This window comes from Geotrypetes seraphini, chromosome 2 (assembly GCF_902459505.1).
Source record: "Geotrypetes seraphini chromosome 2, aGeoSer1.1, whole genome shotgun sequence".
Taxonomy (NCBI): domain Eukaryota; kingdom Metazoa; phylum Chordata; class Amphibia; order Gymnophiona; family Dermophiidae; genus Geotrypetes; species Geotrypetes seraphini.
Window position 1 is genome coordinate 372947067 of NC_047085.1, and position 22395 is coordinate 372969461.

Below are 22395 nucleotides of genomic sequence, written 5' to 3' on the forward strand. Positions count from 1 at the left end.
TAGAGTATCTGTGAGATGACTGGGCTGTTTGTGATGACTGACTCTTAGATAATGTTGTCATACAGTCATGTTTTTTAAGTTTGTCTGTAGCCTCTTATCCTAGGTCAAGCAGGCAGCATATGCTCACATGTAGGTGATGTCATCCATGGAGCCCTGGTACTGACAGCTTTAAAAGTGTTTCGCCACTTTAAGAACTTAAGAAAGTTCACAAACTGCACCGCACATGAGTGAGTGCCTTTCCGCCCGATGTAGGCACGCGGCTCTTAAGTTCTTGGTTTTCCGCAGAGCTAAGAAGATGTATTTTGAACGTTGTTCAAATTTTTCTACCTTTTACCTTCCCATTCCCGCGTTTTTTCTTATTCAGTCTTTATTTTCTTCGTTCCATTAAGTATATCTTGTGATGGTAATCGAAGAAGCTCTTTAGGAGGCTGATCATAGTCCAAAGTATCTAGAAATTCAGCACTAAAAGCAGAATCAGCTTCAAGTTTGATGGACATGTCCCTTGCCTAGTTGACAAATCTAGTGAAGGAAAGTTTCCCAGTAGGTGAAGGTACATCTGAATCAGATTTTAAATCAGAATCAAATACTGGTTTGGGCAATGGAGACCATCGAGACAGATGTTTATGGGAGGACCAGTACCGATCTGATGATGAAGAGGAATGCTTCGAAGCTCTCTTGTGTTTAGAAGCTCTCTTTACATATTAGGGCCTAGGCCATAAAATAAAGGAGGGTCCCCTCGCTGATCACCTGATCCCTGCCTCCCCTCCAATTTCCCCACCTGCCATTACTATCAAGCCAACAGACCCTTACCAAATACAAAGCAAGGGGTCACAAATTAGAAATAAAAAATATTTAGAAAAAAAATGAGCTGGGAACCCTAAGAAAATTAATTTAGTAGGTACTGCAGCATAATACCGACATTTGTTATGCACATTTCCCAAAGCTAACATATTCTACCTTTGTTTGGACTTTTTTTTTCCCATCACGTTGGTTCCAGTTCTCTTTTCTGTTTTCCTGTCAGTCATCTGCTAATACTCTTTCAACCAACTGCTGTTATTTGTCTTTTTTCCTCTTAATTCCCTTACTATATCTGCCTCGACATACCAATTGCTTCTTTTTAGCTCTTTCCTCTTTTCTGCCTCTGTCGACTCAGATTTCACCCTCTCACCCTTCTCTTCCTTTTTTACTTTTCAGCTACCTATAAAATTTTCATCTTCTCTCACAAACTAGCTATCCTATTCCCCATCTCATTCCTTCCTAATCTAATCTTCTATTTGTGCGTCACGCATACCTATGAAGGCTCAAGGCGACTTATAGAGAGAAGAAAGAGTATAAGAGCAGAACAGAGGCAGGGGAAAAATAATGGAGCCCTCTGTTCCCCCTTTCATCTTTAATCTACTTCCCATTACCATATTACCCTCTGTTATCACTATCCTCTCATTAATTTCCTTGTCACCCCCTCCTGGCCTCTCCCACATAGTTCCACCACTCTCAGTTCTTCTTCCCTCTACATTTCTGACCCATTATCTGCTCCCTCTTTTCCTTTCTCTGTCTTCATATCCTCTCATCTCCCTGTTCCTTCTTTCTGACCTCCTGCCCTCTCCCCAATGATCCAGCATTCTCCCTCTCTTTCCTCTCATATCTTTTCATCTCTCATCATTTCTGGATCCAACAGCTTCCTCTTTTTCCCCTCTTTACCTCTTAAGTATTTCTCCCTCTAATCCACCTCCATGTCCAACATCTCTCCCTCCCTCCCTACCTTATGTCCTCTTCCCACTCCATCCTTTCAATATTTTTCCCTTTTTCCCCTCCACCATCATGTCAAATATTTCTCCCTGTCTCCCCCATTCACCATATCTCCCTCCCCTCCAGCTTGCATATCCAACATTTTCTTCCTGCCTTGACCCTCCCCCACCTCATCTCTATCCCTTTGCTGCATCTCTCCCTCCCTAGTCCCATTCACCCCATTTTCAGCAAGTCTCCCTCTTTTGCGCTTTTCTCCCTCCCATTCAGCATCTCCCCTTCTCTCTCTCATCCTACGTCACCCACAACTCTCCTCTGGCCTGTGAGGAGGGAACAGGCTGGGCTCACACGCTACTCTCCATGGGTCAGCAGCAGCAATTTTCACATGCTGCCTGCCGCTGACCCAGAAGCCTTCCCTGTGCCACATCCTGCTCCCTCTGTTACAATTTTCTGGGTGGGATGCAGCAGAGGGGAGGCTTCCGGATTAGTGGCAGGCAGCAAGTTGAAATTACTGCCACTAACCCATGATAAGAGCAATGTGGAAGCCTAGCCTGTTCCTTCCATGTTGGCACTGGATTTAGGTGCACCACTGCTGGGTGGGCCCAGGCCCATCTATTGTTATGCCCCTGCACACAAGTTGTGCAGACCAGTGCCTGAAATGGTCCTGTTACATTGAGTGCCCCGTTTGAAGCTGCTGGGGGCTTTGGACATCAAGGGGAAAACTGTCAATTCAAAGTCAAAGGGCTCAATGGCCCAGGGAGCTCGAGAAAAATTCAACCCCAAAATGGTTCAAGGCTCCTGGAATTGGGAAAGGCTTTGGGGGGTGGGGGGCCTGAAGGCCCCCAAAATAAAAAAAACTTTGACTAAACGGAAAGAAAGTAATAATGAAAACTGAAGAAAAAAAATAAAGGGAAGACACCCAAAAAGGCAAAAAGTTTGACACGCTGAGAACTCTGAAAGCACAGGTTCTCAGCCCTGTAGAAAACTAAGAACTGTAGGTCCCTTGAGCTGATGATGGGCGGGAAGGCATCACCACACACACAGTACGGGTGGTGCTAACATTTAAAGTGACAGTACAATTTTCACTGACTGTAAGTCTAACTGCTTGTCCTCAGAGAAATTCTCTATAAACTATACTTGATAATATTTCACTGAATATTAAATTTGCAAATATAGTTCACCAATTCTACTGTTAGTTCCAGCAAATGTAAACCAAATATTGGGAAATATTTCCTGTTTGTATTGCCATTACGTTGGGTATGACTTGCTCATTGTGTTTATACCAAATTAATTATATATATATAAAATCAAACTTTGAAATACTACAGGGGTTTATAGTGCCAATAAGTACCTCTGTAGGTGATCATTTTTAAGTACAGTAAGAACACTAAAGCATAATTATTCTTTACAGATTGCTATATTGAATTGGTTCTCATTGCTTTACACTGCATTTTCAATTTAGCACATATCACTGACGGCCTCTTTTACAAAGCCGGGCTAGCAGCTGCGCTGTGCTAACGCCCCCAAAGCCCATAGAGATTTAAAGGGCTTCGGGACTGTTGCCGCGCAGCTTTGTAAAAGAGGCCGTGAGTTTTTAGTTAAATAGCAGTATCACAAGGATGACAGTATTTGATTAGAAAGTCAATAAGATCTACTTTTTCATTTTTAGATGTTGAAAGAGAAATTATTGAAGGTTTTGTTGTATTATTCCTATGAGTAATTTTTAATGTGAAAAATACAGTATAGGGCCCCTTTTACAAAGCTGCAGTAACAATTCTCACACAGCAAATATGATGCAGTCCACTCAGTTCCTGTGGGCTATGTCATCACTGCCACAGCTTTGCAAAAGGAGCCCACAATGAAGTTTGCTATTGTCATGAAATAATATTTACAAAAATGGATTTTAATTATGAAATATGTGTTTCTGACAATATTCAAAAGTAGCAATACCCAGTTACACATTGCACATAGATTGGTCAGTTCAATCAATTACTCTGACAACTGGGTATTTTTAAAATAGAATACCTCTTTACAAAGTGTACAAATGGATGCTTGATAGAAATTTGAGAATTCCAGATTCTTTAGAGGGCTTGAAGTTTTATATTTAAAATCTCTACTCTTTGTGACTTAGAATGTATTTCTTTGGCAGTATGTAGCCAATATAATCATAGGAAGTCGATTTTCAAAAGCCATTTAACCCTGTAAATGGCTGTTTATTAGGATAAGCAACTTTCAAAATGCCCTGTATACAGTAAAAGTATGCATACATGGGTACTTTTACCCACTTTTTTGATACATTTTTCTGGGGGAGGTTATTAGGTTCATCAACATGCGTAGTTTTGTATTTTCTAAAGTATGCATATTGTTTTTGTCAGAATAATTATCTGCAGAAAAAAAAGATACAGATTTTTGTGGATACATTTTCCTTGAGTAGTTTTCAAAAGGAAAAGTGTATGCATGCTTGGCCTTTAGAATCTGATGCAAAATTTATAGGAAAAAGTATATGCAGTTTTTGTGCCTGCCCATAAAATTTTGAAAATTTCCCTCTTACTGCATAAACCATTTTCTGATCTCTTGTATGTCAACATGGAAATTTTTTAAACTTTTCTATACTGTTTTTACATAGTGCTGATAGTTTATGATGTGTTGCACACAGTAAAGGTATGAGTATATCAGTATAGTGATACAATTAAAGATGATGTGAAGTCATAGTATATGTAAGGGTCATTTAGCTTAAAATCTAAATCAGATTTAAAGACCAATTTTTTATAAGCATCTAGGCTATAGAAGAGAATCCCAGTTGGGATATTCAAAATTTGCAAGGTATTTTACAAAAGGCTTGTTGAGTGTAGAGCGTTTTTGTAAAATACAACATATAATTTTTCCTCAGTCTTATATCTATTTGGTAGCACATAGAACAGAAATAGCCAGTTTGAAAAACCAAATTCAGAAAAAAGTATGGCATACTGTGGCTTTGTATATGTAATTAGTGGCACTTGCACATAAAAGCTGTGGATTTTTCTTCCTACAGTTAGATGCAAGTGGTGGATTTTGCAAAACTACATGTCCAAGTGAGCTAATTCAGAAGCCATGCTCTAAAACTCAAACTTATTTTACTTTTTAAAATGTCTTTTTTTTTTTTTTATACATAGAGATATAAGGATTTGTCCCCCCTCAATCATTCCTCCAAACCCCGCATTCAAGCAAACACTTAGCTGAACTGTGAGTGTCTCAGAGCAGGTATAAATGCTGACTTTGAAAGTTTTAAACTATCCCCCAAATTCTGTATTTGGTGCCATAAGTTATGTGTGCAAATCGGTGTGCAAAGCCAATTTGCACATGCACAACTTAATTAACAAGATCAATCTAGGAAAAAGGAGGTATTGATGCCCCATATAAGACTTTGGTGAGACCTCATTTAGAATATTGTATACAATTCTGGGGACCACACCTTCAAAAAGATATAAAAAGGATGGAGTCGGTCCAGAGGAAGGCTACTAAAATGGTATGTAGTCTTCATCATAAGGCGTATGGGAACAGACTTAAAGATCTCAATCTGTATACTTTGGAGGAAATGCGGGAGAGGGGAGATTTGATAGAGACGTTTAAATATCTACGTAATGTAAATGTGCATGAGTCGAGTCTCATTTGAAAGGAAGCTCTGGAATAAGAAGGCATAGGATGAAGTTAAGAAGTGATAGGCTCAGGAGTAATATAAAGAAATACTTTTTTACAGAAAGGGTGGTAGATGAATGGAACATTCTCCCAGAAGAGGTGGTGGAGACAGAGACTGTGTCTGAATATAAGAGGGCCTGGGGTAGGCACGTGGGATCTCGGTTATTGTAGATGGGCAGAATCGGTGCTGATAATTGGCAGTTAAAACCTAATAATTGGTACTAATTAGAAATTATGAGCACAACTTAGTAGGCGCATTCTATAAAGTGGTTCACATCATTTCTAGTGGATAAATTTCAAAAGGGGGCATGGACGGGGAGGAGCATGAGCCGATCTTGGGTAATTTTAAAAGTTAGGTGCAGACATTTAGGCCTGGTTTTCCGTGTCCTAAATGGGTGCACCTAAATGTTATGCTGTGTACGAACGCTAAGCATGATTTTATATATAGTAGGTGCCTTTTATAGAATTGTGCTAAACACTGTGCTCATTTTTTAGCGCCATATATAGAATTTGGGCCTATATGTATATTTCCATTGTAAAATATGGAATACACATGTACTTCCATTGCCTGCACAAACCACACCCAGAACATGCTTTTTAAAAATCTATGCCTGCCTCATTTATGCACATAAATAGCGGCTTTTGTAAAATTATTATTTACTTGTGCATACCTATTTACAGATGTAAGTAAGCATTTTAAAAATGTGTACAGTAAATAGTTCCTAACCTTTCCAGCTCACATTTTAATGGTTTAAGATATTAACTACTGTATAAAATGGGTCAAAAGAATCTCCTCTGGAGCAAATGCTATAATATAACTTCAAGCTGCCATTTTCCTTTCCACATATATACAGTGACTATGGAAAGTCTGCACTCCCTTGAACTCTTTTCACATTTTGTAGACTGCATTTAAATGTTGACATTTTTGTTCTACTTAACACAAAGTCCATACCTTTATAGGGCAAAAATGTTTTTTTGGGGAGACTAAGCATAAACCTAAAAAAACAAACCTGAAATACAATGATGGGGTAGATCTTCACTCTCATGAGTTGAAGCAGCAATTACAACTGTGAATCTTTTATTCATTTATTTATTTGTGGTCAGTGTTCATCTTTGCACACCTAGAAACATAGAAACATAGAAATAGACGGCAGATAAGGGCCACGGCCCATCTAGTCTGCCCACCCTAATGACCTTCCCCTACCTTTACTTAGCGAATAGAACCCACGTGTCGATCCCATTTGGCCTTAAAATCAGGCACGCTGCTGGCCTCAATCACCTGCAGTGGAAGACTATTCCACCTAGATTTGTCAATATTAGACCATTCTTCTTTACATAACTGTTCAAGCACTCTCATATTCCTAAGAGAGCAGTGTTAGAAAACCAGTCTTCAAAACATGCCACTGACTGGGATTGAGGTTGGTGCTCTGGCTGGGCCACTCAAGGATGTTTTTTCCCTATTTGTTACTCAGAGTGACCATAATCTAAAGAACACAGCCTAAGGCAGTGGTCTCAAACTGCCCACCAGGTACTATTTTTGAGGCCCTTGGTATGTTTCTCATAATCACAAAAGTAAAATAAAACAGTTTCTTGATCATATGTCTCTTTAGCTATAAATTGCAATATTATTATTAAGACTTATCCAAAAGGAAAGATTTATAAACTATAAAGAGTTTTACATGCAAAATTGTCATTTCTTTAATAAGACAGGTACTATTTTTTTCTGAGGCCCTCCAAGTACCCACAAATCCAAAATGTGGTCCTGCAAAGGGTTTGAGTTTGAGACCACTGGCCTAAGGTATAGTGAAGTGACTGAATGTTTTGTGGCCTAGTGGTTGGAGCAGCTGCTTCAGCACCCGGAAGCTGTGAGTTTGATTTCTACTGCAGCTCCTTGTGACTCTGGGCAAAAACCCTTAAAGATGAATGAATCAAAAAGAATGGTAAACAAGAGCAGTCATAGAAGTTAATAGATTAGAACATTCATATGAGAAATTTTATCAGTCATAAACTTTAATAGTATTTAAACATTGTTAGATAATGAGCAACAGCTCAGCATATAAAATATTTCATGATATAGACATATAAACATATAAACAACCATACACACATACATACATACATGCAAGCAACACCCAGACAACAAGTGATTAAGAATTTATCTAATCTGGTTCCTTTGCTTCAACCATTGATGACGACGATGACTGTGACTGTTACTGTGATTGTGACTTTGTGAGCTTTTTACATGATTTACTTCTTGGAACTCCTTGGAACTTTATTAACTTTTGCTGGTTTGCACATTGATTTTTGAACACTGAATTTGAACTCATGCACTGCACCTTGCACTTTGATTTTTGATATCTGGACCTTGATATTTATTTTCTGAATTTTTATCTTTGCACTTTTTAAAAATTTGAAGCTGCTTCATTCTATATTTCATTTTGTGCTGAAATCCCATTATGTATTAAGTTATATACTATATTTCTGTCTTTAATTATTTATAGATATTATCATTATTGCCAGTTACTATCATTGTCTGGGTGTTGCTTGCATGTATGTATGTGTGTATGGTATGTTCATATGTTTATATGTCTATATGATGAAATATTTTATAAGCTGAGCTGTTGCTCATTGTCTAACAATGTTTAAATACTATTAAAGTTTATGACTGATAAAATTTCTCATGTGAATGTTCTAATCTATTAACTTCTATGACTGCTCTTGTTTACCATTCTTTTTGATTCATTCATCTTTAAGGGTTTTTGTAGTTATTTATTATTCATTTTGCCCTTATATATTTCTTTGTTTTTATCTCTCTGTTATATACTTTAATGCCAAAAAATGTAAAGTAATGCACCTTGGGAGCGGAAACCCATGCAGAACATACACCTTGAACGGTGAAAACTTAGCGAGAACCACTGCAGAAAGGGACTTGGGAGTTCTCATCCGAGAAGATATGAAAGCTGTCAATCAGGTGGAGAAAGCTTCAGCAAAGGCTAGACAAATGCTGGGTTGCATCAGAAGGAGCTTTATCAGCCGAAAGACTGAAGTCATACTACCGTTATACAGATCAATGGTGAGACCTCAGCTGGAGTACTGTGTCCAGTTTTGGAGGCCACATTATCAAAAAGATGTGAAGAGAATGGAGTCGATCCAGAGAATGGCCACTAGGATGATCTCAGGACTTAAAGACATCACATATGAAGAACGTCTAACCAGACTGCACCTATATTCTCTCGAGGAGCGCAGAGAGAGGGGACATGATAGAAACATTCAAATACATTACGGGTCGCATTAAAGTGGAGGAAGAATTATTTTTTCTTATGGGCCCCACGGCAACAAGAGGGAATCCGCTAAAACTTAAGGGGGGAAGATTTCATGTGACACCAGGAAATAGTTCTTCACCGAGCGGTTGATTGGTCGATGGAATAAACTTCCACGCCATGTGGTCGAGGCAAGTAGCGTGCTCGACTTCAAAAGTCGATGGGACAAACAGGTGGGGATGCTACAGAGTTATGCATAAAGGATGGGTACACCAGGGAGAGGGGGTTCTCGAGTGGGCAGACTTGTTGGGCTGCCGGCCCTCTTCTGCCGTCTTATTCTGTTTCTATATGTTTCTATATTTCTTTTCTGCTCTCTGTTATATCTATCCTTTTATCCATTTCATTGCCACCCTCTCCTCCCCCTCAGGGTTCTACCATTCTCAGCATCTTCCTTCCTTCTTCCACCCTTAAAGCTCAGCATCTCCTCCCCATCCCCATAGTTTGACATCTCCCTATCTCTTCCCTGCTGCACACTCCCCCATGGTCCAGCATTTCTCACTCTCTTCCTTCACTCCCATTCCAGGCATTTCTCCTTCGCTCCATTCTGCTCCTGGATCTAACATCTCTCTCCTTCTCTCCTTCCGCTTCCTGTGTATCTTCCCCCCCCCCCCATGTCCAATACCTCTCTCTCTCCCTTCCTTGTGCTCTTTGTTAAATCCCTCTCCTTCCATACACCATCTCTCCCTTCCTCCCCATTATGTGCAATTTATTCCTCTCCCCACCATGTGTTTCCCTCTCTTCCCCGTGCCACCATCTTTTCCAAGTTTCCAAGTTTAATATGTATTTGATTGATCGCTTTATCAATTTCAAAGCGATTAACACATGTTTAAAATTACAATATATAAAAGTTACAAAAAAAAAAAAAAACACGACAAAACAAATTAATTACAAGACAAATTGGAGACATTAGGATGAGTAGGGGAAGAAATTACAATATGTTTGAGCAGAGTAGGAAACAAATTAAGGAAAACACATATGGGTGGGATAAGAGGGGAGAAGATTGAAAAATTATTCTAGCAATAAAAACTGAATTGATTCCGAAACTTGTAAAAATATAGAAGAAGAAGCCGAATAAAATTAAATAATAAAAGCATCGTTAAATAAAAAAGTTTTAAGATTACTTTTGAATTTGTCCAAATTAGATTCTTCACGTAAGTGGATGGGGAGAGAATTCCAGGTTTGGGGCGCTGTAACTGAAAAGATATATTGTCGACGCGTATTAATTATTTTTAATGAGGGAATTGTTAATAAGCGCTGTTTTTCTGATCTTAAAGTTCTGTTAGAAGAATAAGGAATTAGTAATTTATAAATGAAAGCCGGAGATTTAAATAGGAGGGATTTAAATGTAAGTAAGCAAAGCTTATAGATTATTCTGTGGGCCACAGGGAGCCAATGGGCCTCCTTAAGGAGAGGAGTAATATGATCAAACTTTTTAGCTTTTGTGATAAGTCTGATAGCTGTATTTTGTATGATCTGCAAACGCTTAATCTCCTTTTGGGCAATACCATTAAACAGGGCATTGCAATAATCTAATTTGGATATAATGAGAGAATGAATGAGTATCTTTAGAGAATCAATATTGAATAATTTAGAGATAGATCGTATTTGTCTAAGTCTAAAAAATGAAGACTTAATGACGCTATTGATGTGGTCATGGAAGGAAAGTTTGTTATCGAGAATAACTCCGAGTATTTTGGTTTTTTGTACCACTTGTAAAGGAAGTCCAAGTATGGAGATTGGTAAGATAAATGTTGGATTATCTTTCCAGGGAAAGAGCAGTACATTTGATTTAGTGATGTTTAGTGCTAGACGATTCTTGTTTAACCAATGGTGTACTTTTTCGAGTTTTGTATTAATTAGAGTTATATCAGAGAAATTATTAGGGTCGATTGGATGTAAAAGTTGTATGTCGTCAGCGTAGGCGAATGTAGTGAAGCCGATGGATTGACATAAAGTCAGCAAAGGTGCCAGAAATATATTAAATAAAAGTGGAGATAATATAGAACCTTGAGGTACTCCATGCTTAGTAGAGAACGTGTCAGAAGTTGTATTATTAAAGGAGACAACAGAAGTACGATTTGCGAAATAAGATTTTCTTCCTCTCACCTTCCTCTTCCCTCCCCCTGTGCCACCAGCTTTCCTTTCTGAAGTTCTTTTCACCCCTTTGCCACCAATTTTCCTTCCTCTCCTCCCCTGTACTCCAAGGTTTCTTCTTTGGGTCACAGTATCAGCACTGACTCTCACATGCTGCCTGCCACTAACCCAGAAGTCTCCTCTCTGTCACAGACTTGGGTCAGTGGCAGGCAGCATGTGGGAATTGCTGCCAATACCGCAACATGGTGAGATTTGAAGCTGACATGACTGGTATGGCAAGATTTGGCACGGGAAAAGGGAATTCCATTCCTCCCTCCCATCCCCATGCAATAATTTTCCATCGCTCCCTCCCATCCCCCAGTGCAGAACTGCCCAATTGACCTCCATCCCTCCATGAGACTCAACCTTTGGGCCTCCTAAAGCAGCAGTGAACAGGCTGCTCGGTGCCTGCATTCCAGGACTTCCCTCTGCCATGTCATCAGTGACGTAGAGGGAAGGCTCTGGCAAGCAGGCCAGTAGCTACTTGTTCACCACTGCTGCTGCTCTAGGAGACCCAGGACTCACTGAATTGGCAAGTCTGATTTTTTTAAGGAAACTAATCGATTTGAATTGGTAAATCGGGCAGTACTAGTTAACAGAGATGTGCCCACCATCCAGGAAAACTATTTCTTCCTTTTTCCAAAGCCAAATAAACTGAGTTCAGCCTGGTGCTGATTCTCTCCAATCATGCCCAGGTATCAAACATGGGCCAACCACGTAAGGAGAGGGTACAGGCTTCTAGATGGATTCTCTAATCATGACTGGTGCAGAATGTCTCGCCAAGAAGATAACAAAGCGAGACAGACTTCAATCCAATATTCTTGAGGTCACTTCTATACACATTCTCAGAAGCTAGACCAGAGCTAGACCTTGGCCATCAGCTTGTTTACAAGTAGCATACAGGATCCATGATGTCCTTGTTCAGAAGAGGGTTCATGGCATAGCAATGCCTTAGGCCTCCAAAGGGTAATGCAGGGATACTTCTACAGTTGTTGGGTTGTTTTTATCTCCTATTATGTAACATTGATTGTATTAGGCAGGTAAAACATAATACCCAGACTAATAGGAACAAAATAAAAATGCTATTTTACCACAACTAGTTTTCTCTGATAATCTGCTAATGCACCATTCCCAGTTTTCATTTTTTGTCTGCTATAGTTCTTAGCTATGCCTTTTCCTTGATGGCATTACAACTAGGTAAACCAGATGGCAAGGGCAGCAGAGCATAATTGGCAGAGATGCAGCTGTTCAAAGCATCTCTCTGAGCACTCCAAGCCCCAGTCCACGGCCCAGCACAGCCCAGCATCAGAGGCATAGATACAGGGCTCACAAGGTGTACAGGCTTAGAATTATTGCTAGCTCACAGAGGAAGAGGCATTTTGGAGAACAAGATTCAATAGGGCTACCATTGCTGATTTCTATGAGCTGTTGAAAAATGATCTTGAGGTCCTACTCTAAGAAGCCTACCCTACCCTAAGGGTCACCATAATTCTGTCCTTCCTGGCGCTACTGTCAGTTTCCAGCACATTGTTGGGGTTATCTTTCCTTTTAATTTTAGATGTTATATAGTACTCCCCTGATATTCACGGGGGTTCCATTCCAGGAACCCCCATGAATATTGAAAAAACGTGAATATGGTTTTTCACCTGGGGAGGTATGAGAGGGCAGCTGCAGTGCTGGTGAGTGAAGAAAATCACTCACGTATGCTCTGACCGCCTCTTCCTGTACTAAAGTCAGGCTACGCCAATCAGGAGCTGCTTTGACACACGATTTCTGATTGGTGTAGCCCAACTTTAGTACAGGAAGAGGTGGTCAGAGAATACCGCAAACGAATGAAACTGTGAATTCGTGGGAGAATACTATCTTTAATTTTAAATTTTTTTCTTTAAAATTTAGTTCTATTGTAAACTGTTTAGATACCTGTTTGATAAACAGTATATCAAAAATAAAGAAACTTGAACTAGTTAGTACAGGTATCACAGTCTGCCACTTGCTGCTTCTGCATTGACTCCTTTTTGCAACCTCTGCTGAGGCAGCTACATGACTGTGACACACGCTTGAGCAGAGGCATCAGACCATGAGGGAGTTTTATGCCATCGCTCAGTTTCCTTATGTTGGGGGTGATAGATTGCAACCCACATCGCCCTAAAATCACTAAGCCAGGATGAGTGAGCCTAGCCAAACAGAAAGATGTTCCACTCTGTGAGCATGGAGGTTGTCTGAAATGCTGGGCTCCTCATAACCAACATACATGCTGGATTTCCTGGCTCCTGCCAATGACACCTTCTTTCTGGAGCAGTCCAGGCTGCAGCAAGACTATAATTTGAGCTCCTGGGAGATGCCTAGCTGTTAGGTAAATACCAGCAATAATAATATCTCTGTTCACCACCCAGGGATTGGAAAACACATGCAAAGATGGTGGTATGGCAGGGCTGATGTTTCCATCACACCTGTGCATATACTATAATCACTATTCCTCTACCCCAGCAATGTTTATGGGGCCCACCTATGGCTTCTCACACCTGCTTGACTGTAAGCATTGTCACATTGCCAGTTGAAAAGAACATTTCACTGTAGAAAATAAATGTAACTTTTAAGCAATATTCCTAATCGGCATAATTTAGATTAGAAAAAGAAGAAACTCATTATCCTCTGAGATATCTTTATTGACTGCCACACTAGCAATCCCTCTGGGAAAAAAAATAAAACACTCAAGTGACTGTCAGTATAACAAATTAGAGTATTAGCTGGAAGTAAATGTGGATATTCAACATCAAATGAAAGTGCATCATTTAACTGGAAAAAAAATTAACATGAAACAATATGCAGTACATTTCTCTTGCAAGAGCTTTGTCAATATTTTCTTGATCTTCTGTTATTGCCTACAAATGAAATTATTAGAAGTCTTTTTGAATAAAGTTGATTCAGACACTATCTGTTGTGAAAAATACAGGCTGGGCCATGTCATGTAAATGCCACAGTGGGGAGCTCTGATTCCCTAATTACTGGCTGGAGTTAAAATAAACAAAGGATAGGGTAATTTCCCTTTAAGAGAAAGAAAACTACAACTCCCATAAGGCTAGGCCAGGGCCAGCTGAACCAAGTGAACATTTACTCAGGTTGCCAGGTGATAACGGGTGCCAAAATCTCAGCCCCCTGCCATACATCTCCACAAGTGAGCTGGTATCTCTTCTATCAAACACCGATGGGGGACTCAGCTTGAAAGATTGGCATCTGTGGTGACTACTGTACACTTTTAGGTTAAAACCACAGGCTTCCTTTGGGAAGGGCAGGAGAGATTTGGAGCAGAGAGCAGGCTGCAGTGCCCGATATCTCTTGCCTGCTTACCGGACTCTCCTGCTCTCTGCCGCCGTTCTCCGCAGTGCAGGCCCGCTTTAAAACCACAGGCTTGCACTGCAGGGAACGGCGTCAGAGAGCAGGAGTCCTGGAGCAGGTAAGAGAGATCTGGGCTGGGCTGAGCAGGGGTGCCAAATATGTCATTCGCGATTGACCGATAGATCGGGAAGGCAGTACGAGTTGATCGCGGAGCCCATCTGGGGCTCCGTGATAGACTCGTGTTGCCATCCCAATCTACCAAGCCAATCAGCCTTCCTCTCCCCAAAGTCCCCCACCGCCGCCCCAAGCTCTCCCTGCAGAAGCATCTGACTGATCAGCATTCCTCTCCCTGACATCAATTCTAACATCGGAGAGGAAGTTCTGGGCCAGCCAATCGCTGCTTGGCTGGCCCAGAATTGACATTGGGGAGAATGCTGGTCAGCGCGACGCTTCTGCAGGGAGAGCTTGGGGCACCGGTGGCTTGGGGGTCTTTTCCCTGAAGGCAGCAGCAAACCTAGTGGCTTGGGGGAGGGGAGACAGAAAGAAAGAAAAAGTTGAAGGAGAGAATGAAGTCTGGAGGAGAGGAAGCATACAGGAGACTGAAAGAAGGGAAGAAATATTGGATGCAGTCAGAAAAAAAAAGTGCAACCAGACACTCATGAATCACTAGACAACAAAGGTAGGAAAAATGATTTTATTAATCAAAATGTGTCCGTTTTGAGAATTTATATCTGCTGTCTATTTTTTGCACTATGGCTCCCTTTTACTAAACCGCAATAGTGGTTTTTAGCGCAGGGAGCCTATGAGCGTCGAGAGCAGCACGGGGCATTCAGCCTAGCTCTCTGCTTTCGCGGTTTAGTAAAAAGGGAGGGGGTATATTTATCTAGTTTTGTAGGGTTGTTAATAAGGTGACATTGCATAGAGTCATTTGTCTTGACCTCTTTGAAAAACCCCCAGAATATGAATGATAATTAACATTTTCTCTGCCTTTCAGTGTGCTTTGTGTTTCTTTAAAATTTTATTGTTGGTAGATCATTTTGACTTGGTCATTTTAAAAGTAGCTCGCAAGCCCAAAAAGTGTGGGCACCCCTGCTGTGGAGCATCTGCAAACATTAAAAGTGCTTTGCGCACTGCACAGACTTCAAGGCAATTCATTTGCCATGACGCTTTGATAGGTGGCCCACTTTGAAAGCCTGGCATCTATGGTGACAGTGGTACACTTTAGGAGACAAGACACTTCCCACTACAGATGGTGAAGAAGCCATTTTACTTGAGATGTCTAGGGAAATGGATAGTGTAGCTTTGATAGACAGACCAATGAGTCGACAGCTGAAGCAGTCTCATGAACTTTTACCCAAGGACTCACTTCCAAGGTTGCCAAATCAACCCCACCCCTTGCATGTAATCCCTCTCTCAAGGGTAACAGACTAGATAGAAATTGAAGTTTGAGACATCCACGTTGCAGAAGGTACACACTTCCAAGCTTCATGTTGAACTGAACTCCCAGCTATTCAAGGGACTTAGAAGAGTTAATGGACTTTTATAGACTGATTACCTAACCCAAGGACTGAAGCAGAGACACTATCTGGAAGGTACTACCGTATTTTCACGCAGATAACGCGCACCCGTGTAAAACGCGCACACGGGTATAGCGCGCAGAAACCACGATTTTATGTACAAAAACTTTTGTATACCGCGCTCACGGGTATACCGCGCATGCTGCCCGACTGTCCTTTCGCCTGCCTCGACTCTCCTCTGGCCACCCCGACTCTCCTTTTGCCCTCCCCGACTCTCCGTGCGCTGTCCCGACTATCCGTTCACCCTCCCTGACTTTCCGTGCACTGCCCCGCCTCTCCGTGCGCTGTCCCGACTCTCCGTTCACCCTCCCTGACTTTCCGTGGTCGGGTTGGGCCCATGTGCCTCAGGCCGCGCCCCCAGGTGGGACCTAAGGCTCCAGGGCCTATTCTGATTGGCCCACGCGCCTTAGGCCCCACCAGTAGGCGGAGCTTTGGGATGGATGGGCCAATCCGGCCTCATTCCGTCGTTGGCTGCCTGCCGGTCAGGCGGGTTTGGCTCCCGTCTGTCCGGCCAACTACCAAAGCTACGGGGAAGGGAGGTGGGGGTGTCGTGGGGGTCGGCCAGGGGGGTCGCAGGTCGGCTGGGGGGGGGCGGTCGGAGGTTCTTGGGGGGGGTCGGTCGTTGGAGGGAGGGGGGTTTGCGTCGAGGGCAGGAGGGCCTGGGATCCCTCCTGCCCGTAATGTAGTGCAGGGTGGGGGTAGGGGGGTCGCCGTGGCCAGGAGGGTTTGGGCTCCCTCCTGGCCCAATATTGTCGGGGAGTTGGGGAGTCGGACGGGCAAGAGGGCTTGGGCTCCCTCTTGCTCCGATTGTGGATGCGGGTGCGGGTGGGAGCGCGTGCGAGCGGTCCTGCTGGGGGGGGGGGGTAAATCGGGCGGGGTGGGAACTATGTAAAAAAAATTTTGTATAACGCGCGAGGGGTATGCGCGGTAGGTAAAAACGCGTATAACGCGCGCATTATATGCGTGAAAATACGGTATATCCAGGCTCTCTTGTAGAGAGCAGGACCTGATTAGCCAGTCATCCAGATAAGGATGTATCCTGATCCCTTAACTGAAGAAATGCTGCTACTACCACCACCATGACCTTTGAAAAGATCCTGGGGGAGGTGGAGTATTGCCCAGAATTGACAATGGGCACTCAATATTGCATAATGTAAATAACACCGATAGGAAGGCCAAATGTGAATGTGAAAGTAAGCCTCCCTGAGGTCTAGAGAAGTTAAAATTCCCCTGGCTTAACTGAAAGGATCACTGAGTTTCCATGTGGAAATGAGTCACCCACAATGTTTCATGTGTTTGAAATTCAGGGTCAGTTGATAGGTGCCCTCCTCCTCAGGCACTACAAAAATGATGGAAAACCTTCCCACACCTCATTTTGATTTGGGAAACAGTTGAACTGCTCCAAAGCTTGTTAGACCTCTTAAAGAAGGAATCAACAAAAAGTTAAAATAATTAATTTTAACTGTCAAACATTTGACCAATGTGAAAAAGTGCAAAGTAACACATGTGGGAGTGTAGAAATTAAGAGAGTACTTTACAGAGTTTCAAAGAGAAATTGGATAAATTCTTGAAGAAAAAGTTATTGAAGGATATAGATAGGGAAGATATAGGATAAAGAAAGGGTACAATTAGAAGGATATAGATAAGGAAGGATAAAAGAGATTGAAGGATATAAAGGATCACTTACAGGTCATGGACCTGATTGGCCGCAGCGGGAGCGGACTGCTGGGCGCGATGTACCTCTGGTCTGACCCAGCAGAGGCAAATCTTATGTTTTTAAAAAAATATGCTAAGGATTGAAAGACTGATATGCACAGCTCAGAAGAGAACTTGGAGCGATAGTGTCTGAGGACTCAAGGCAATGACACAATGACTGACTTCCACTGCTCCCACGTGCAGTTAATTTAGTTGGTGAAATACTGTCAGGTATCAGGTACCCAAGTGGCAAGGGCCTCTGAGGTAAATTATTCCATTTTAACATCCCCATGAGAATAGTCATGCCTGCCTCTTTGAATAGCAAATCATGACAAGAGATTAATTTAGCTAACATTTAGCAAGTAACAAGGACTGAATGATTGTTGCAAAACAGTTTCTTAACTTTGTTCATTCACTTCTAACTATTAACAAATTCCAGGATTTTGAACAGAAGATTGATTCTATTAACAGAAAAATGGTTGCCCTTGAGTCTCGAACTCAGTCCTGGCACTCTTTTGGAGTTACCATAATTAAAGATTGAGGAGGTGTAAAACCTTCTTTTTTTCTGAATTTTCCACATCCACATTTTGTTACAAAAATTATTTCTATGTTTTGGAAATTAAAAATTCTGAGAAAATATTGATTTGTAATACAGAATGGTTTACATATTTTAGGCAAGTACTTATTTTGTACCTGGGGCAATGAAGTGTTAAGTGACTTACTCAGAGTGATAAGAAGATTCAGTGGGAATCAAACTCACAACTTCAGGGTGCTGAGGCAGCTGCTCTAACCACTAGACCATGCCTTTACTAAAGTGTATTACATATGTAAATGTTCAGAATACTAGCATGCACACACACACAATGTGAGCTCCTTTTACTAAGGTGCGCTAGCGTTTTTAGCGCGTGCAAACCATGCGCTAAACAAAAAATACTAACGCAAGCTCTATGGAGACGTTAGCGTGCGCACTAAAACTGCTAGTGCACCTTAGTAAAAGGAGCCCTGTATATGTGTCTATGCATTATTCTGTAAATATACACTACTGCTGATTATGTATTCTGGGCAGAGCACACATTTTCAAATGAAACCTATAACTGTCTGGCAGATGGCATTAATGAACAATGAGTTATGTGCATATTATAACTTAAGCACACAAACCTGTGCCAGATTTATGCATAGGTGTAAGCACTTAAACCAGCCATACATGTGTGTGTATATATATATATATATATATACTAGTATTTTATAAAGAGAATTAGGCACCTACTTTCCTTTATAGAATAAATACCTATCATAGGCACACTATTATAAAAATAGTTTCCAATGTTCCTGCACACTGGCAAGCAAGCCTCAGTTGTAATTGGATTCCACATAAAGTTTTTCAAAGTGTAGATAAGAAATTCTGTAGATCTCCCTTTTTTGATTTTTGTTTCTTATCCTCTTTAAGCAGCATCTTTAGCCGTGAGAAATGAAATTTGCTCTTCTTGCCCGATTTAGTAAAGGTAGATGGTGTAGAGGAATTAGATGGTGTGGAAGAATTAGATGAGTATGCTCTGAAAAAAAAAATCACTTAGTTTAAACTATGGCTAAAGCAGGAGAAAATTAAAATAACTTGCTGAAATTCACTCTTCCTTTAAAAGGTTGGATAATTACCAATATGTTAAATCAATACAATAAAAAAAGGTATCACTTAACTTAGGGCTCCTTTTACTAAGCAGCATAAAAGCATTTTACCACGGGCCGGTGAGGTAAATGCTCCAACGCTCAATATGAGTAGCGGAGCATTTACCTTGCTGTTCCGCATTAGAATGCTCTTACACTGCTTAGTTATTGACCTTGAAAAAGTTAGACAATATTGAACAAAATCAACATAAACTTCTGTTTATAATCTGTCAGGTTCATTTCATTTGAGGGAACAATGAGAAATGTTGATACAGAGAGAAAAAAAACTGTGTAATTCTTTATAAAACATAAAACCAACAATGCTGTTTGTAAAAAGTATACTGTACCTTTTTAAAAATCTGCCACAGGTAAAGCAATGTTGCTCACTTGTAATATATGTAGCAGGACTGATCAAGCACATACATGACCAATATTGTCCAACAATATAGGCATTAACTGCCCTCCCACAGCTTAGGACTTCAGAATTCTGAGCACGAACAGACCTTTCTGGATGCAGCTGTTCTCTTCAGCTCATGCCAAAGCTGAGGTACTAGGCAACTCTTGGTGAGGTTTATGGAAACCAGATACAGGTGAGCAGCATTGTTTTTTCTACCAGCAAGCAGGACTGAGGGCCCCTTTTACAAAGGTGAGGTAGTAAGTCCTAATGCGGCCCATAGGAAATGAAGGCTGTCTTGCATTTGCTGTGCTGTACTTGTTACCGTGGCTTTGTAAAAGGGGCCCTGAGTTAGGTACACAAGTGGGTAATTCCCATGGCCACACTTAGGGCTGCTCAAACTCTGTATTCTTCAAATGTCAAGAACAAATTATACAAATAGTGGCTAGCTCCAAGGGACAGATTGGCCAGAACAGCTTGACTGAAGACAATTTTGTTTACTGAACCCTTTGTCCAGGCAGTAATGGGAAGTAAAGGTATGAGGCAAGGATAATGTGACCATATATCCCGTTTTGAACGGGACCGTCCCTTTTTCAGATCCCCTGTCCTGTTGTCCCCACACACATCTTCGGGACACCGAAATGTCCAGTTTTCTGAGACAGCATCCCGAAGCTGTGCGCGGGGACAACGGGACAGGAGATCGCTTCCTCTTCCTCCCTACCATGCCAAAGCCTCGCCTACTGCTGATTCAATCCCCTCCCCCTCACACACACACACACAGGTCTGCTGCTGCTGCTTGCCGAAAAGGAAGGTCCAGGTGCTTGACCACAATTCTTCTTCCCGACGTCAATTCTGACATTGGAGAGGAAGTCCTGGGCCAGTCAGGCAGCTATTGGCTGGCCCAGAACTTCCTCTCCAACGTCAGAATTGACATTGGGAAGAAGGCTTGTGGGCCAGCGCCTGGACCTTCCTTTTTGGCAAGCAGCAGCAGCAGACCAGTGTGTGTGTGGGGGAATGAATCGGCAGTAGGTCAGGCTTCGGTGCTGGAGGGAGGCAGGCAGGATGGCTGGCTTTGGGGGAGGGGGTGGGACAAAGGCTGGAAGGCAGTGAGGGGGACATAGGAAGGAGGGAGGGAGAGAAGGACAAAAAGAGGCAGAGAAATGGGGGGGGGGGTTGTAAGCAGAAGAAAGACTAGAGAGAGAAAGGCCTGGACCAAAGGGGAAAGACAGGAGGCAGATGCAGGACAATGTGAGGTGCAAACAGAGGGGGAGAGACCCTGAGGAAGAGCAGAGAGAGGCAAGATCATAAGAGGAGGGAGAGAGAGGGAAACCTGGAACAAAGGAGAACTGACACTGGATCTGGGGGCACTAAGGACTTTGGAAGGGGCACTAAGGAGGCATAGGAAGGAGCACTGGGGGCACTAAGGACATGGGAAGGAGGCACTGAAGGCACTAAGGGCATGGGAAGGAGGCATAGGGGACACTAAGAACATGGGAAGGGGCACTAAGGACAATTTTAGATGTGTGAAAAGCACAATACGAACAGCTGCCTCTAAGTAACATCTGAAGATAAACTCTGGTTGTGTAGTGTTGGACAATGGTTGTACAGCACAGACATGAGAAAAAAAGAGCCTGCACTGACTTCTAGCAAGAAGGCTCTTGGCTCAATTTGTGTCCTAGGTAGCACCAATAAAGGAAATAGTGTTCACCAACTGTAAAGACAACTTCAGAAAACTGATCAAGAATCCTAGAGAATTGAAGTTGTATAGACTTGTGTGATAGGACTAAAGGCTGTGCTTCTAAAAGAGACCACTAGGAGCCAGTTGAGATACAGGAACCTCTGATAGCCTTAGTAATGGTGGTAGAGTACTACTACTATTGGGTATTTTTGTGAAGACCCTGGGTGCCAAGATTAGTGATAGAACAGGAAAAACGACTGCTCCATTTTTGTTTCTCTTTGTGCAAGAAAAGGTCTCCAAAGATCAGAATAGGGCACAGCCCTCCCAATTTTTTCAGACTCAGAAAATGATCTGGAATAGAAACACCTATTGCTCTATGGCATTAGAGGGTCTAATGCAAAGACTGATCTGAAGCCTGAGGCAGTACTTCTAAATTATATTCAGAAGACAGGAATCCAAAGTGATAAGTCTTCAAGTGTGGACAAAATAATGAACCTGCTCCTTAAGGAAAGGCAAGATAAATATTCTGGAGGGGTTGTGGCTGCTGAGACAAAGGATAATTAAAACAAAGGCTGCAGCTTTGGTATAGCATGCATTGCCTGCTTGGGCTGAGCCCACTCCCTCTGGCCTCTGAGAAACATGATGTTGACTTTGGTAGCTCATTTTGATAGTAGAACATCTTGTGCAGGTAAAATCCACTGTGGTATTAGTTAAGATTGCTTCCTTAAAAAGATGCCTAACAAAGCAGGTAGAACAGCTGAGAGAGGCTGCAGAGTAGAACAATGGACTTTAAATGTTTGATAAGCGGTATATCAAATTTTAAATAAACTTGAAACTTAATATCAAAACTCTATGACTGTCTCCACAGAGGGAGTCTCCTATATGTGACATCTGCCAGCATTGAATTAAACATAGGTAGATATATAAGAAATAAATTAAATTAAAATACATACAATTTGGCTTAGACTGCCCATCCATGCCATCTACTCTCCCTTTCATTTCCTTAAAGATTCTGTGTACTTGTCCCAAGCTTTCTTAAATTCTGATAGAGCTTTCATCTCCACCACCTCCACCAGTAGGCTGTTCCACAAATTTACCACTCTTTCTTTGAAGTAGTTAGGCCAGTTCAGAGGCATCTGATCACAACTGTGAAAGCAGAAACTATTGTAGGTAGTATTTGAG

At 41.8% G+C, this 22395-nt stretch overlaps 1 protein-coding gene across 1 annotated transcript in view; it reads right to left on the reverse strand.

Annotated features, from left to right (window-relative positions):
- Positions 1-17449: 17449 nt before the first annotated feature.
- C2H18orf21 (chromosome 2 C18orf21 homolog) overlaps positions 17450-22395 on the reverse strand; it is a 46019-nt gene continuing 41073 nt past the window's right edge. The window contains exon 5 of the mRNA XM_033930619.1: positions 17450-19032. Within this exon, the coding sequence (XP_033786510.1) occupies positions 18861-19032 (172 nt within the window). The 3' untranslated portion in view covers positions 17450-18860. The remainder of the gene's footprint in view (positions 19033-22395) is intronic.